A 17,708-nucleotide genomic window follows, 5' to 3' on the forward strand; every position below is an offset into this window, starting at 1 on the left:
GAAATGCTTTAAAGATTCCCACAAAACCACCACCCTCCCATTTTCTTTTTAAAAAAGATAGAACAATTCTTGTGTCTTCCACATCCTTATTCTGCTGTGTGCTTTTTCTTTGGCATCATGTTCTAGATTTTATCCTGTTTCCTAAATATTTTCCTGCTCAACACTATGATTTTAGAATCTAGTCATGTTCCTATATGTAAACCTGGTTTGTTAACTGCCTGCTGAATTGTATTAGGCAGAGACCCATAATAAGGATGGGCACCTGATTTGCCCTGCCTCTCTAAACTTACAGATAATTCTGTAGTGAGTATCCTCACATCGGTCCTTTTATGGACCCGTGTGAGAGTTTTCTGGGATGTACGCCCAGGAGTGGGGTTGCTGGACTGTGGGAGATACATGCACTTAGTGTCATCAGTTGTCATCCTTGTTTTAATTAATTCATCTCAAACTTAAGTGCCAGGCATTGTTCTAGGTGTTAGGGATACAGGAGTGGACAACACACTAAACCCCTGTTTCTCATGCTGCCATATAGTACTTCAGAGAGATGATTAACAAATCAAAACTAAGTGATGTGTCAGGTGGTGATGAGAACTGTTTGTGTGTATGCTTAGTCATGTCTGACTTTTTTGTGACCCCATGGACTGCAGCCCACCAGTCTCCTCTTCCACTGGACTTCCCAGTCAAGAGTACTGGAGTGGGTTGCCGTTTCTTTCTCCTGGAGATCTTCTCGACCCAGGGATCAAACCCTCATCTCTTGCATTGGCAGGCAGATTCTTTTACCACTGAGCCACCTGGAAAGCCCCTGATGATGAGAGCTATGGAGGGAAATAAAGTCTAGAAAGGGATTAGTGAGAGTGATGGCTGGTCTGGGGCCTGGGCTGCAATTTTAAATAGAATGGTCAGGGTAGACCTCACTGGAGATTTGAACAAACACCTGGCTGAGACATCTGAGCATTCAGGGCAAGGGCATTCCGACTGGGAGATTAGCAAATGCAAAGCCCTTGTAGTTTTAAAACTTTGGAATTTGAGGTGTGAAAAAATGACCTGCAGTCAATTTCTTAAAATATATTTGAACTTTCCTGCTAAACATCAATACTCTTTAATTGACTATTATACAATTATAAGAGTTGGTTTCTTAAGTTATTTAATCAATCTTGGTTCTTTCACAAAATCTAACTGGGTAAATGAATATTGGATAATATTGGATAATATCTGACTTCCCAACTAACCTGAACCCAAATCATTTAAGCCTTCAAATAGTCAGATTATTTTGGTGGTGGCTGTCTTTGATGAAAAGGAGTCACATGTCAAGGAATCCCTTGTCACAAGTCACAAGTCACTCTGTATCAGGGATTTGGGTAAAATATCAAACTAAGTTCCAGAGGCATTCTGAGATCATAAAGATTCAGTCTGTGCTCCATTTTGAACCATTTACTCTGTCCATTGGGCTTCTGCAGTGGAATCTGTAAGCCATGCCAATATCCTGAACCATCAGGGAAGAATTCCATTATGGTCAGGATGCACTGGGGTGCAAAGATTAAAGGTACATCTTTGAAGTACCAAGGGCCCTTGTTATTCTTGAGGGTGGTCTCCTGGGGCTTTCTGAAGCCCCCCAGTTCCCATTGCTGAATGTTGGTCTTGAGTTCCCTGCTCACACCTGTGTCATGTGTTTGGTGAAGAGTCACATGTCTCCTATGCATATCCTCACTAGGTGATTTTTTTCCTAAGTAACACAGTTATACAGATCAGGTCAACAAAGCCAAGTTAAGAATGCTGAGCCTGAGCTCTTACTAGCTGAGGAATTTTTCCCTGCTGGATCTTACTGGAGATAAACAATTCTACGTCATGAAAGCAGGCACATTAAGAATGCTGAGGCCCTGAATGCGAAGGACTTAATTGCATTTTCTGTGAACTTTATGGTTGTTTAAGTACTTAAGATTTTATTCAGTATATTTTGGTCACTGATTTATGTCACGTTTGTTATGCTAGCAGGTGTATTGTAATCAAGGGATGTGTGTTTTGGAGCAGGTGCTATTTTCTCAGAAGCTTTTTACGTTTAAAAGTGAACATAGGATTTGTAATTGTTGAATTGTGGCGGTTATGAATTTTAGATCAGATATTTAGATTCTTGCCATTATAATTAAATGCCTTTTTAAAGCATGCTATACTGTCTTTCTGAAGTGACTTAGCAGCAGCAGCATACTGTCTTTTGGGTTATGTTTATAGCCTGATAATATGTTTTCTATGTAGAAAGATATACGGTGATGTCATTCTCCACTTGTCCTCCAAATGCTGCCATGAAATGAGCTGTCTATCTTCATTTAATTATTGGCCTGATTTAAAAAATGATCGTACTTGAATGATCTTACATAGGAGTTAGAAATGGCATTTTTCATCAAAGTGCTTATGGGATATACTTAATAATGGGATAGATATTATATAAAACAGCAAATGAATATAATGTAACCTATTGTGCATTATGAGTTTTAAATTATGAGTTTCTTTGTTGAGTATTGTCTTATATGATTAAATATGTATTCTAGTCTTATTTGGAGATAAATCTTCAGTTATGCAACTGTGAGGAAACCATGGGAACCAATAAAAGTTTATATGAATTAATAAAACCACAAAGTACATATATTATGCTATTAAAATATCCTTTTGTTCAGTATATTTCAAAACTTAAACTTATGTTTTGCTGTGGAGCTTGATCTACATTTTATTGGAAGAGCTTGGACTGTAACTTATGGCCCTGATACTAGCTGGCTAAACAAATACCTCAACTATGTCCCAGTCATGAGCTGGCTTTGTTTTATAGTAAGGTTTGGGTTTCCCTGGTGACTCAGAGGGTAAAGCATCTGCCTACAATGCAGGAGACCCGGATTCGATCCCTGAATCCAGGGATTCCCTGGAGAAGGAAATGGCAACCCACTCCAGTACTCCTGCCTGGAAAATCCCATGGACTGAGAAGCCATGGGGTCGCAAAGAGTTGGACACAACTGAGCGACTTCACTTTCACTTCTCACTGACCAGTACTTTAAAATGCCTTTAAAGTAAGACTGAAAGTTTCCTGTGTTAACATTTAAAAATATGGTCATATTAATTCTTTTAAAAATTTAGCTGCAAGTTACAAAAAGTTTTATAATGATTATAACTTTGGCCATTATCAGATTTCTCATGAGAGAGTCATTTGTTTTGGGAACTACCAACTTAAACTATAGAAAGTGGAATGTAAAGTTCTATCGTGTGACTATAAAACATATTAATCTTTTTCTCCATCTAGGTACCATTTACATTTATACTATTTGCAGAAAATTGATGATCAGAGGTCATTCTTCCAAGGTATGAAATTTACTGTCAGAATATCTTCCCTTGTATTTCCTGGTTTTCTTAAGGCTTTTGTTAGCATTGAATGCTAAACAAAAAAAATTTAATGACTTAGTGTCACAAAAGTTAGTGGCTGTATTTGTATTACTAGGTATACTGTTTTTAGTTTTCCTTTAACATGATCGTAAATAAAAATGTAGACAGTAAAGTATTCATGAAAAGAATTTCCCAAATGGATAGATATTTCTCCAGGGTCCCTCAGTCTTTCAGGTTAGTTGTAACTTGTCAATATGATACTGAATATCCATCTAATAACTATATCTCTAGGTAGGGTAGCCATCCATTCTAGCTTGTTCAGGATAGTCGTGGTTTATGCCTGCTGTCCTGGAGTAATTATTAATAGTGCTCACTTTTACTTTTAAAAGTACTGTAGTTTGGATGGTAAACTATGGTTAGCCTGTGTGTGACTTGCTGTGGAGCTCGGACCACATTTGCTTGAAGAACTTGGCCTGTACTTATGGCCCAGATACTTGATGGGTGAACAAACACTTCAGCTATGTCAGTCATGAGCTGACGTTGTTTTTAGTAAGATTCTCACTGACCAGTACTCACTGCTTAGTTTTAGCTGGAGGGAATGGCTTCTGTTGACTTCCTTACCATGTTGGTAGCACCTTTGTCTGCAGGAGACATATTTATTCCCTGTGTTCACTAACCAGTCATTGGAAGGTAGGCCAAGAAAGGACAATATTCTCTCCTTGAGACCGTGCTTGAGTTGTTTCTGGCATTTGCAACATTGCTATTTGAGTCTTCTCTGCTGCTGCTGCCATTGCCTTCTCTGTGAGTCTTCTCTATTGTATGTAAAAACTTGCTCTGAATATTTGGACACTCGGGGCAGATATTATTTTCCTTATTTCCTCAAAACATAGCCAAGTATCTTAAAAACTGACAACACTTAAAAAAATGGATGCCAAGATATTTGCATGCTTAACAGATAGCATTAATTGTGTGTTCTCTCTCTCTGTTTTGTTCCTTGTATTTAAAAGCTCTATTACTGACAGTGACTTAACAAACTCTATGCCAGCTTTTTGAGTGTGAATTAAAACAAGGAGAGGCTGTACCATGCATAATTTAAATTTGGCCTACAGACTATTTCAACGATTCTCTATTCAGTTCCAGATGATTTCCTGAAAGGAATTTAGGAAATCTCCTGTTGTGCTTGCTGTGGCAACAAATAACTGCTCCACAGAATCACAATGGTTTGGTCTGCTTATAACATTCGTCTGACAAGGCTTTGAAGGGCAGAGATGTCTGTGCCAACATTTAACTGTTGGTGTTTGTACTTGCTAATGCTGAGGGAATTTTGATTTAATGTGATAGCCATCTTAAAATAATTTCTTATTTATAATCTGTGTAAGATTTCTTCTCTCCCCCTCATATAACGTGAGTTTCTCATTGACAGAATAAGGAAGGCCGGAAGGAGGATCATTTCATAGACCCAGTCTTGTGGAGTGGGAGTTGAGGGAGTGAGGAATGCAAGAATTTTGGGATGGTGGGTGGCTGCACAGTTGGCACTTGCAGATCAGGCTGGAATTCTTTCAATGTATGTTCAGTGTAATAAGATTCAAGGAAATTAATTTTTTACCCTGAAACTCACAAACCCTCGGCTGATGAGTCAACTCCTGAGCTGAGACTCTACATGGACTCAATGGGTCCGTTTAATGGGGACAAGCCGTTGGCAGTCTGGCACCATCTGAATGCTCCTGATTTTGTAGCTACTTTAGAGTTCAAATCCATTACAGTTCAGAACAGAAGGAGAAACAGACATGGGGTTCTCAGGTTTTTAGTGGTGTCAACCCAGAGCAATCTAAACTATTCCTATAGGATTTGGTAATTATGATTACCACTTGTTATTATTGATTATTTATTGAATCCCTACTATGTGCTAAGTGCTGTGTGAAGGGCTCTGCATACACAATAATGCCTTGGTAGTCTTACAAGGGTAAGACCTTAAGACTGTCATCACCGTCCTTTGTTGAATGAATGTTTACCATCTCTCAGGTATGCTTCTAAGCCATTTTCATATATTACTCATTGAATTCTCACACCAGCACTTGGAGAAGGTAGCATTATCACTTTCATCTTACAGATGAGGAAGCTGAGGCTTGGAAGGGTTAATTTGCTCAAGGTTGCGTATCTAGTTAGGATAGTTAGAGATGTAGCTCAGGCCAGAGCCGATGCCGCTGTGTACTGGCCCTCAACCCCATCAGAACAAGGCGAGTCTGTTGACAAGTTCCATGACCCACCCTGTTTTGGTTCATCTCTGCAAATGGAGGAGTTGTATGGAAGCTCCTGATACAATGTTGAAATATTTTCTCTTTTATTTATTTGGCTGCACTGGGTCTTAGTTGCGGTATACCGATTCTTTATTTTAGTTGAAGCATGCGGGATCTAGTTCCCTGATCAGGAATCCAACCTGGGCCCCTGCATTGGTAGTGCAGAATCCTTGCCACTGGACCACCAGGGAAGTCCCTGAATATTTTCTGACATGACTCTGAAGGTGTCCTGAAGACCAAGACTACTCAGGGCTCTTCCGAGATGGGAAGCACTTTTGAGCTGAGGCAAGGCCACCAGCATACACTTAGCGAATGCAGGGAGGGCAGTTTTCTGAAGCCTGTTTCTCTGAAGACACGTGGCCATTTGCTTTCCTTTATGGTAAAGGGTGTAGTTTCTTCGAAGGCATTTGCAACTGTAATATAGTATTCAGCAAACATTAAAGAATTCAGTAGAATCTATTCATTCTAAAAACATGTTGATTTCTGTTTCACTTTCCTATGAAGCTGAAATTGTTTGATCACATTTGTGGCTTGAACAATGGTTGTCAGATTCTTCCACAGACCATCACATAAAGTTCAGGTCCTCTCTGCTCCCCTCAAAGGCTGTAAACCGAAATAAGCGACGCTGCACTGCCATCTTGTGGCTCAGCTGGTTAATCCTTGTGTGGTTCTTCCTACTGGACCCCTTAACCATGCTCTTGCTAGGCTCCTAAAATTTATTTTTTTTCAAAGTTTTGTTCTGTTTTCTTTTAATGAAGAGACTAGTCCTGCTGCAATCATCAAATTTTTGTTAATAGAGATAATTCTTTCTTTTATGGGCGAGAAAAAAATGCTGCAATCAAGTAGTTTTTTTTTTTTGAAATGGCATTTCAGCTTTGAAACCTGAACGATGGTTTCTCAGAAGCCTCAGTGGAATGATGGCTTTTCTTCTCTTCATTGTAGTTGCCCCATGTAGTGGGAACAATCCTGCTGCCCTTAGGAGTCCAGAGACCCGAATTCCAGCACCAGCTCTGTCACTTCCAAGCAGTTTAGCCTCTTGGAGTCAGATTAGGTTACTTTTAAGGTTCCGTCTGGCACTAAAATCTGTGATGTGGGATCTTTTATACTAAATCTGAGACCACACTCAAATATTATGTGAACAGCTGGTAATTGTAGCTAGTTTTATTTTGAAGTATGAAATTTTGAGTACTAGGAATCCTGAGAGCTTTGAAAGCCATGTGGATATAAAGGGGGAAAAATTTGTACATGATTTGATCCCACACCCCGCAAACCACAACTATATGAATGCAAAAATCCACAAGAGGATTTCTTTATAGCAGATAATGTGAAATTCAGGAATTTTGATAACTGTTAATTCCATTTTAGTTCACAGTGTGGCAAAATTAGCAAACAATGACAGAAACAATTAAAGCAGCAATAAAGCAACCCCAGGTTGACTTAATAGAGATATAGGGACCAAAACCAGAGAGTGAGAGTTTGTGGTCTAGTCATATACTGTACAGGGACATTGACCACCTTAAATAATACCATGGAGTCGGACACGACTGAGCAACTGAACTGAACTGAACCGAAGAGAGGGAAGCTCTGTCCTGGGAGGATAGAAGTGCTTGGGGATCTTTGTCCTGGAGAGTGCTGGGGGAGTGGGCAGGCTGCATAGGTGCTTTCAGATTCTTGGAAGGCTGTATAATTGTCAAGTTGAGTCTTGAGTGGTCTTGGGCTGTTCTAGAAGGCATAACTAGGACGAATGCACTAGAGGTGTATCAAGGTGGTTGCATTTCAGGTTAAAGAAGATCATGTTTAGAAGTGTCTTCTTATGCCACGTGGTGCATTCCTTGTTGTTTGTGGGCAGAGGAGGTGAGGGACATCAGGTAGTGGTGCTGGTGATGTTGAGGGAATGAAATTAGATTCTCAGCCCTTTGATGCTATGATTACTAGAAATATGTAGCATTAGGAACTGAAACTTTTCAATGAAGGTCTGTTGTCAATCAATCAACAGAAATTTGTTGTTAATAACAATTGCATTGTTGCAATTAGCTCCTTGGGCTTCCCTTGTGGCTCAGCTGGTAAAGAATCTGCCTGCAATACAGGAGACCCTGGTTTGATTCCTGGGTCAGGAAGATCCCCTGGAGAAGGGATAGGCTATCCACTCCAGTACTTTTGGGCTTGCCTTGTGTAGCTCAGCTGGTAAAGAATCTGCCTGCAATGTGGGAGACCTGGGTTTAATCGCTGGGTTGGGAAGATCCCCTGGAGAAGGGAAAGGCTACCCACTCCAGTATTTAGGCCTGGAGAATTTCATGGACTGTATAGTCCACGGGGTCACAAAGAGTTGGACACGACTGAGTCACTTTCACTTTCATACCTTTCATAATTAGCTCCTAGACTAGAGTTGACACTTGGTAAATGTTAATAGGAATAATCTGAGTTCATAGGACTCTAGGAGCTAGGCAGGAATACATCGTAAAGTGGCTAACTTGAGATTTTGAGTTCTTGAAATTCTTCTTTAACTTTTAAATGCTTATTTTTTAGTTGACTCATTATTTGTGTATTTTTAACGTCAGTGACTTGTGCTCACGATTCTTCATTTGATTATATTGAATAAAAATTGGCATTATTCGCTTAAAATGAAGACATTCAATCGTGCCCTTTCTGATTCAGGCCTTGGAATACCTCCTGTGGGCCAGTATATGTATGGAGTCCTCAGTGCCTCTCCTGTCCATCAGGTACTTGACATGGAGAGCTACTCTTTACACAGCTGTCTGCCAGTGCTACTATGACTGCCAAGCTGGTGTCCATGGAGAGGTAGGCTACTTTTGGGGCTTCCCAGGTGGCACTAGCGGTAAAGAACCTGCTTGACAATGCAGAAGATATAAGTGATGTGGCTTCAGTCCTTGGGTCTGGAAAATCCTCTGGAGGAGGACATGGCAACTCACTCCAGTATCCTAGCGTGGAGAATCCCATGGACAGAAGAGCCTGGTGGGCTACAGTCCATAGGGTTGCAAAGAGTCGAACACACTGAAGCGACTTAGCATGCATGCGTGCAGGTGACTTTTTAATTATGAGGATGCTAATACTTAAAAATACAACATATTCAGCATATTCTTCATTAGATAAGTGGCAAGAAAACAAGCAAACCAACAAAAGCCGAAGAACTGCAATGAAGCAAAGGTACAAGTCCCAGGCTTTATTTGCAGACATTTGCCTGGCTTCTCCATCCTGTGAATCTCCTGCTTTTACTTTCTGCTTCCCCATTTATTCTCCGTTCACTTCCACCATCTTTGCTTCTTTTCTGAATAAGATCTCTAATATCTTCCCTTCCTCTTTATATTCTTGTATGCAAGCCACTTTCCTTCCCTGTTTAGTTTTTGTTTTCCACGCTGCCTGCTATCTGTTTGTTTTGTTTTTCTCTGTTTCCAGCCACCATTTATTTCGTATACTCTATTTCTTATTTTTCCTCTTTTCCTGTATATATTTTTGATTCAATATTTGAAAGGTAGCTTAACTGATTGGGGCTTCTATTGACCTATGCCACATCTCTGTGCAAATGAAATCCGGTACCCTCACTATAGTATGTAGTACTCTGCTTGTCAATAGACCTGTGAGAATTAGAGACAGGCATTCCTTCCTTTGGACTTCCTCGTGGCTCAGACGGTAAAGCGTCTGCATACAATGCAGAAGACCCAGGGTCAGTCCCTGGGTTGGGAAGGTCCTCTGCAGAAGGAAATGGCAATCCACTCCAGCACTCTGGCCTGGAAAATCCCGTGGATGGAGGAGCGTGGTAGGCTACAGTCCATGGGGTCGCAAAGAGTCTGTACCAGTGTGCATAACTTGGTGAGTGCAGTGGGGTCTGGATTTCAGCAGAATAGCTTAATTCAGTCCTTGTGGGATACTTTTCTAGCCTAGGATACATTCTAGAAACTACTCACCATATATGCAGAGTTAGTCTTAGTGTACTAGTGGTGGCATATTGCTATAGCTATTAAATTTATCAGGGATAGACACATTTGCATAGTTTTAACCATTGGAATTTTTTTCTTATTGAAAAATGTAACCCTTTATGTTATTGTTATGTTCTAGAAACATCTTCATGAAAAATCATAAATAAAATGCTTGAAAGAACTGCTAAAATAAGTTACAGGAATGAAACTTTTTTTTGCTATTATCTCTATCATAGCAATAGAGAATTATAATAATGGTGATCTGATTAAATAAGCAAGCCCACCTTCTTCCTTTCCTCAGATATTAATAAATACTTTCTGTATGTTGGGTACTGGAAATATAAAAATAAGGCCCTTTAAGGACCTAACAATTTAGTTGACAATGTGTACAGTTGAATAGATAATACAGCTGGTTTTGGTGGAAAAGTTAGAATTTGAGAGGAGCATGGAGGAGGGGTGTATGTGTATGTACATGCATGCATGTTCAATACCGGAGAAGTGATCATCTATAAGAAGCTACTCTGTAACCCAAAATTTGAATTTCCTTACTTTTTTGAATTTCCTTACTTTTCTGAATTCTAAAGTTAGTATAGCCAACATTTCATTGACTTTACATTTACGGAAATTAGTGGTGCTTCTAGGAAATGATTGACAGGTCAGCTACTATGTTCTTAAAAAGTCAGCATCAGCCTAGAGTTTAATTCGCAAATTAAATCAAATGTCTGGGAGAGTAAAACATACTCTCTTGATACATTTTTAATCACTGTGCTCTAACGCCTTATGAATTAAATTTATTTTAATTGCATGTAGGCATTTGCTCGACGTGCCTTAGCTAAAATTGATGAGTTACGGCAACTGGAATTAATGAGTTCCTCACAACCACAGGAAGAATCCAGAGAATATTATAGAGAGGCCACAATAAAGGTATAAAAATTTCATGAGATAAATCCGCTGTACTCTACAGATGATGAAGTACTTAATATCAGTAGTTGAGAAGGTATATCCCATTGATACTTCATAAGTAATTCTTCTTTTTGAGGCAGATGGCAGTCATGATCTTCAAAAGAGGAGTATTTGAATCTAGAAGAAAAAACAAAAGTTTCTTTAGACCAAAGATAAGAGTTAACATAAAGGAAGCACAAACTGTAAGTCTCAGAATATCTTCTGTGTTTCAGACTATTTCTACAGTGTTTATATTATACCTCTGTGTCTTTTAACGCTTGGTCATTAGGCTTCCCTGGTGGCTCAGATGGTGCAGAATCTGCTTGCAATGCAGGAGACCCAAGTTTGATCCCTGAGTCAGGAAGATCCCTTGGAAAAGGAAATGGCTACCCACTCCAGTACTCTTTACTTGGAAAATCCCATGGACAGAGGAGCCTAGTGGGCTACAGTCAATGGGGTTGCAAACAGGCTTACAACTAACACTTTCATCACTCAATATTAAATCCTGCCCCCTATCTGTAATGACCTAGAGGGGTGGGATGGGGGCTGGGTTGGAGGGAGGCTCAAGACAGTGGGGATATATGTATAAAAGCTGATTCACCTGTTGTACAGCAGAAGCCCACAAACATTGTAAAGAATATTCTTATCCTTCAGGTAAATAAACCCTGCCCCCAATCCCTGCGAATAGAAGAATGTCTTCCTAATTTGGACACGGTCTTGTTTCATCCTTTCCTCAGAGCTTTTGTACCTTCGCATAATCCTAATTTTGTAATGTTAAAGGGCAAGAAGCTGAAGAAAAGCCTGGGAAAGGTTCAAATTTACAGCCTTCTGAGTGAGACTGCAGAAGCCTTTTGACCACTTGGTGTCAGATTTGAAGGTGTTGAGGATGGAGAGGAAGTGGAGGCACCTTTTCTTATCAACTTCTGGTTTCATCTTTGGGAGCATTTAGGATGTAGGTTGGGCTTCCCTTATGGCTCAGTGGTAAAAGAATCCACCTGCCAATGCAGGAGACATGGGTTTGATCCCTGATTAGAGAAGATCCCATGGAGAAGGAAATGGCAACCCACTCCAGTATTCTTACCTGGGAAATCCCGTGGACCGAGAAGCCAGAGTCGGACACAACTTAGTGACTGAAATAACAACAACAGGATGTAGTTGCACTGGAGTGGTAAACAACCCCCATGTCTCAGGGGCTTTAAAACAAAATTTATTTCTCGCTGGAGTCAAATGTTATTATGGTTATCTGCTCATGACTGATGCTCGGGGCCAAATTGAGAGGTGGTCCTCATTTGGAAAACTGCTGGGTTATTCTGCCAGAGGGGACCTAGGGGAGCTGTGGAGGACTTCACGTAGGTAGTGATACTCAGTATGGAAGTGACTACAGTCTTCTTTCTCACAAGCCAAAACCCCTCACAAAGCCCCTATTGGCCACTTGTATGTTTGGCCAATTGCACTAGGGGAGGAGAGTGGGACATAGATATGCCTGTGGGATCTTCTGCCCTTTCTCCCTTCTGCCTTTTTCCCTCTCCCACTGTCTTCTCCTTGGCCATTCGGAGTCTCAGTGTTCCTTAAATCTCAGCTCTGTATATCTTTGCAGTGCCCTGTGACTGTTCTGGATAGCTGTAAACTCTCTTCTATGAGCTTCTGTGTAGGGATTGAAAATGAAAGTAGAGGGGAAGAATATGAACACTTTCTGACAGAAGAGATATAGAATCCCAGAACCTGGAAGGGATTTTGGAAATCATTTGGGTCAGTCCTTTTCTATTACAGATGGGAAAAATAAATACTAGAGTATTTAAGGCAGCTACTGGCAAGCCTTGAACCAGAACCCAGGTCTCTAGCCCAGGGTATTCTAAATAATCCAATGACTGCTGTTCTCTTTCCTCATTTCTTCTTATAAACATTCAAGAGGGCTTCTCTTTTCTTTTAAATGAATCCAAATACTAAATGAAAATATTATTTGGACACAGTAACTTTTCATTGCTACTTAGGGTCAGTGATATGTTGACTGGTGAGCCCAGACATACAGTTCATACATCTTTTTAAATTGTACCCCTTCCTGACCTAGGGTGTCTAACTGGTCAAGGGTGGTAACCTGCCAAATTGTAGATAATCCATTGGATGAGCTGTTGAGTAGCCTGCATCTGATATCATTAAGTAGCAATGCTATAGTGTTTGTTAGAGAGCAGGGGTCATATTTTGCAGAATGTTCTGGTTTATGCTTATGAAATCATTTTATTATGTTTCTACAAAAGAAAGTGATTTCAATATGCATTAAATCTATTTTATAAAAAATTTCTGAGTTTGTAGGTCAATTGTTAACTTGCAGTAAATCATTTGACTCAAAGGATTGTTTCGTAGGACTATTAATTCAGACTTCTGATGATTGACCATTTAGTGATTCATTCAATAAATATTTTAAAGCAACTTCTCTGTGAACAAAATATGTAGAGGTTACATTCTAGTGGAGAAATTACATAATAAATAAGTAAAGCCTGTGATAAGAATTAAGAAGGAAATAATGGTGGTGATTAAATGAGTTACATGTAATGCCCCTAGAATGTTCCTGGCAAATGGTAGCTCCTTAGTAGTATTAGCTGTTACTGTTATTCATTTTTCATTCATTCATTTAGTAACCATGTATCAAAGGCCTACTGTGGTCCAAGAGTGGTGGCACATATTAATAGAAAAGATGAAGTCACTTTTCTGTCTTTTTTGAGTGACTTTAAAATAATAAGCAGGATTTGACTGGACAGGGAGAACAGGAAAAAACATTCTAGGTAAAGGACAAGATCATGATAGTAGTTTGGAGGCAGAAGTAAGCAAATACTTTTGGCACACAGTGAGACAGTGACATTGAGCTTGAACAGGGTGGGTGTATTATGTTGAGAAATTAACACAGTAAGTCTCATGGCATAGATCTCACGGGAGCCATGGTATTCAGGATTGGAACTTACTGCATGGGTTGTATCATTCAGCTTCTCATCCATCCTGACATTTTAAAAGATGTCTAGTATACCCTAGGCATAGCTCAGTTGGTAAAGAATCCGCCTGCAATGCAGGTGACCCTGGTTCAGTTCCTGGGTTGGGAAGATTCCCTGGAGAAGGGAAAGGCTACCCACTCCAGTATTCTGACCTGGAGAATTCCATGGACTGTATAATCCACAGGGTCGCAAACAGTCAGAAATGTCTGAGTGACTTTCACTTTTCACCCTAAACAGTACATGTACCAGATTTGTCCAGTACTTTTTATTAGTAGTATTTTAGTTGTTTTCTAATCTTTGGCTCTTATAAATATTGATGTAGTCAACATCTTCAAGTATATTATTTTTTCCTTCTTTTGTTTCCTGTGGATAAAATTTAAGGCATAGAATTTGAGTAAAGTTACAAACACTCTTATTTCTCTTGATGTGTATTACCAGATTGAATTTCTGAAATGAGTTCTCCAAGGTGACAACCTGCATGTGCCAATTTCACCATTATCATTTTGATATTATTTCTTAATTTTTAAAATAATTAAGTTCTCATAAATGGCTTGTTTTAACTTTATTGTTTTGATCCAGCTTTCCCTTACATTTGTGTTTACTCTTTATATTTTCTTTTTAGGTGAATTATCTTTCACAGTCTTTGACCATTTATCTACTAGAGATTTTAATTTTTGAATTATATTTGAATGGGCTCATTCTTTTTATAGACATTAATATTTTGTTTATCATGTTTGACAATTCAGTGTATTTTTATTATATTAGCTTTAAATCTTTTTATAGATCTTTTACATATTTAAATTTTAAAATCATTTGCTTGTTATTCATCTATAGATCTGATAAATATTCTAGTTCACTTTTTGTAGTTTCTCTACAATAGTTTAAAAAACAAATTTCACTGTAATCTATCTGAGATTTACCATTTCATTTTGAATACTTCTAATTATTAGGAAGTTTATTATGTTAACTATAAATTTTTAAACCTCTGTTTTAACCTATAGCAAATATCTTAGAAGAAACCCTGACCTCTGTTTGTAAAGCAAGAGGCCTGAAGTTAAGTTTTATTGAGTTTTTTTTTCTTAATTGGAGTAAAATCACTTTACAATGTTGCATCAATTTCTGCTGTACAACAAAGTGAATCAGCTATATGTATATATATATAATCTCCCTCTTGGATCTCTCTCCCACCCCACCCCCATCCCACCCCTCTAGGTCATCACAGAGCACCGGGCTGAGCTCCCAGTATTATATAGCAGTTTCCCACTAGCTATTTCACACATGGTTCAGATCAGTCACTCAGTCATATCTGACTCTTTGCAACCCCATGGACTATAGCATGCCAGGCTTCCCTGTCCATCACCAACTGCTGGAGCTTGCTCAAACTCATGTTCATCAAGTCAGTGATGCCATCCAACCATCTCATCCTCTGTCATCCCCTTCTCTTGCCTTCAATCTTTCCCAGCTTCAGGGTCTTTTCTAATGAGTCAGTTCTTCACATCAGGTGGCAAAGTATTGGAGTCTCATGGTAGTAGTGTATGTATGTCAATCCTAATTTCCCAATTCATTCCACCCACCCCTTCTGGAAAAATGGTACAGATGAGTCTATTTGCTAAGGTTTTTTTTTTTTTTTTTAAACTTATCAGTCAACCTAAGGGTTGAAAACATATAGACTCTATTAAGCAGGGAAGTTGGTGTTTGGAGAAAAATAGTCCAAAGCAGCTTTATTTCTGCTTTTGCTTTTTTGTCTTCCTCACTTTGCCTCAGGAAGATGAATGAAGCAAAGAAATCATGGGAAATGTGGATGCCTGCTAACTAGACATGGATTCTAGAAAAGCCAACTAAACCTATCTTTCTTATTTCCTGGTAATCTAAGTACAGAGAACAGGTCATTAGTCAGAGAGAAGAATGAAGTGTGTAGGTAGGCCATCTGCCAGGAGTGAAATCCCTTCAGGCCGACACAAAGTAGAGTGACGGGAGATTCCCATGGGGCTGTGAGTGGCACCTGCTTCTTTGTATCCAGTTGGTCAACTCTTCTTTACAGTTAGCTGCCGTAAGACCCGTTACTTATGCTGTAAAATATTATTTCCAACCTGAGTTTGGGGACCTTCTTCATTAGAATTTCTACCCGGTTTCTAAAAATGCTCCACCCAGACTCACTGACTCTCTGGAGATTTGATTGGCGAATCTAAAAAGCTCTCCTGAGAGATTCTTAGGCAACTCGAGTTTGAGTATCAGTTTCCTCAGGGCTGTAATTAAGTCACCTCAAAGCATGTGGAGACCAATGCTGTTGTTTATTAATAAAGGGCCTTTGTAGGCTGTCTTGGAAACACAAACATATAAAGAAAAAGCAAAGTCTTTGATGTAATGGTAGCACAACATAAACTTTAATAAAATCCTGGAGTGACACCTCAAAAACGGAAATCCTAGAAGCGGCTGTCTCATCGACAGGCCAACCACTCTCTCTGTTAGCATTAATAAAGTGCACCTTACTCATCTTTGCCTTATGCCATCAGACATTGTAGAACTTTAAACAACTGGGCTGTATTTTTTTTTTTTCCAGATGCCATGGCCGCGTACGGTCACAGAAAAGCTGTTGGAAGAGTTGTTTGACAGCACTGCCTCCCGGTTTCTGGCTGTCTTGGAAGCTCTCTCTGACTCAAGTCGGCGAATACTACAGACTGGACCTGTTTTGACAGATGAAGTAGAAGTTCGTGATGTTGTCTCAGAACTATTTATGGCAGGAAAAGAACTTTTAATAAGTAAATAAGTTATTAAAATAGCATTTTGTAAAAAATAAAAATACTATTTTGTGGTAGAACATAACAAAAATTTTAGCATGATATTTGACACGTAAGAAACCAATACCAATTTATTGACCTTTTTTTCCTTGAAGATTTCTTTTTTTGATGTAGAACATTTTTAAAGTCTTGATTGAATTTGTTACAATATTACTTCTGTTTTATTTTGTATTTTTGGTTTGCTAAGAGCTTTTAATTCTGAATAGTTGTTGAGTTTTATTAAAACCTTTTTCTGTTTTTTTTTTTTTTGAGATTTATTGAGTTCATCAAATGGATGAACTTTTTTCTGAGTTACAGTGATTACTTATATAATCTTTAACCACTCTGTATTCACTGCGTATTTTTGGAATAATCTTAATCTGGAGGTGAAAATTTTTCTTTTGATATATTTCTTGGTTTTCTTCCTAGTGGCTAATGTTTCTGTTAATGAGATTTCTTTTTTTTACAAAATCCTTTTTGGATTTTCCTCTCAAGGTCATGTTGGCCTCAAACAAAAGTTGAGCTTTCTGCCCTCTTTTTCTATTATCTGGAAGAGTTTTTGTCAGATTGGTGTTATTTCTTTCTGAAAGTTTGAATTTGCTGGTGAAGGCATTTGGACCTGGAATTTTCTCTATGGAAATGTTTTTAGCTATGGATTCCATTTCTTCTATAGATATAAAATTATTTAGAATTTCATTTTCTTTAAAAAAATCTTGTTTGGTAAATACTACTTTGATTTTGTCTATATTTTCAAATTTTCATAGAATAGTTTATGACATCATCATCACCTTCTGTATGTGCTAAGTTGCTCCAGACCTGTCTGACTCTTTGCACCCCAAGCACTGTAACCCGCCAGGTTCCTCTGTCTGTGGGATTCTCCAGGCAAGAATACTGGAGTGGGTTGCCTTGCTGTCTTCTGATCTTCCTTACCCAGGGATCGAACCCACGTCTCCTCTGTCTCCTGCATTGGCAGGTGGATTCTTTACCACTAGCACCACCTGGGAAGCCCTGTCATCTTCTAAGTGAGCTTAAAGATGTGCATATGTGTGCATGTGTGTGCCTGTCTGAGGGCAAGGAGCCTCTGTACTGCAGTTCGGTCTCATCTTTTCTTCACAAGGAAGATAAAAGGAGAATTCTTTTGACTTGCCTCACCCACACCTGAAAATTTACCTTCATCTGTACCTTTCCTTTCCACTGTCTCTCACTGAAATGGAAGGGATGTTCTTCCTCCTCCCCTTGAGGTCTTTGGACCATATCTCTGCAAATTGCCCCTTCATCCCTATCCAACTTCCTCCCCGAATTTCTTCCTCTTGTTAGAGACAGATTTGTTGAAGGAATTGGCTATGTTCACTGTCCCATATTCTTCCCCTCCTACTTATACTTGGCAGTCTGCTGTCATGGACAGAGAAT

The 17,708-nt window shown here is 39.1% G+C and overlaps 1 protein-coding gene and 1 non-coding gene across 4 annotated transcripts in view; one reads left to right on the plus strand and one right to left on the minus strand.

The window, feature by feature from the left end:
- Positions 1-17,708, plus strand: part of CFAP54 (cilia and flagella associated protein 54) — a 335,725-nt gene that overhangs the window by 20,923 nt on the left and 297,094 nt on the right. For all 3 annotated transcript variants that reach the window (XR_001918076.1, XM_013963991.2, XM_005680630.3), the window contains exons 5-9: positions 3,284-3,342; positions 8,316-8,459; positions 10,406-10,519; positions 10,639-10,740; positions 16,082-16,280. Coding sequence is in view for 2 of the 3 variants with exons in the window: in XM_013963991.2 (XP_013819445.2) it covers positions 3,284-3,342; positions 8,316-8,459; positions 10,406-10,519; positions 10,639-10,740; positions 16,082-16,280 (618 nt within the window). In the remaining variant the exon portion in view is untranslated. The remainder of the gene's footprint in view (positions 1-3,283; positions 3,343-8,315; positions 8,460-10,405; positions 10,520-10,638; positions 10,741-16,081; positions 16,281-17,708) is intronic.
- Positions 5,780-5,851, minus strand: TRNAG-ACC. Its single transcript has one exon. It is a non-coding gene; the product is annotated as a tRNA-Gly (tRNA).

The sequence above is a fragment of the Capra hircus genome, chromosome 5 (assembly GCF_001704415.2).
Source record: "Capra hircus breed San Clemente chromosome 5, ASM170441v1, whole genome shotgun sequence".
In the NCBI taxonomy this organism is placed as follows: domain Eukaryota; kingdom Metazoa; phylum Chordata; class Mammalia; order Artiodactyla; family Bovidae; genus Capra; species Capra hircus.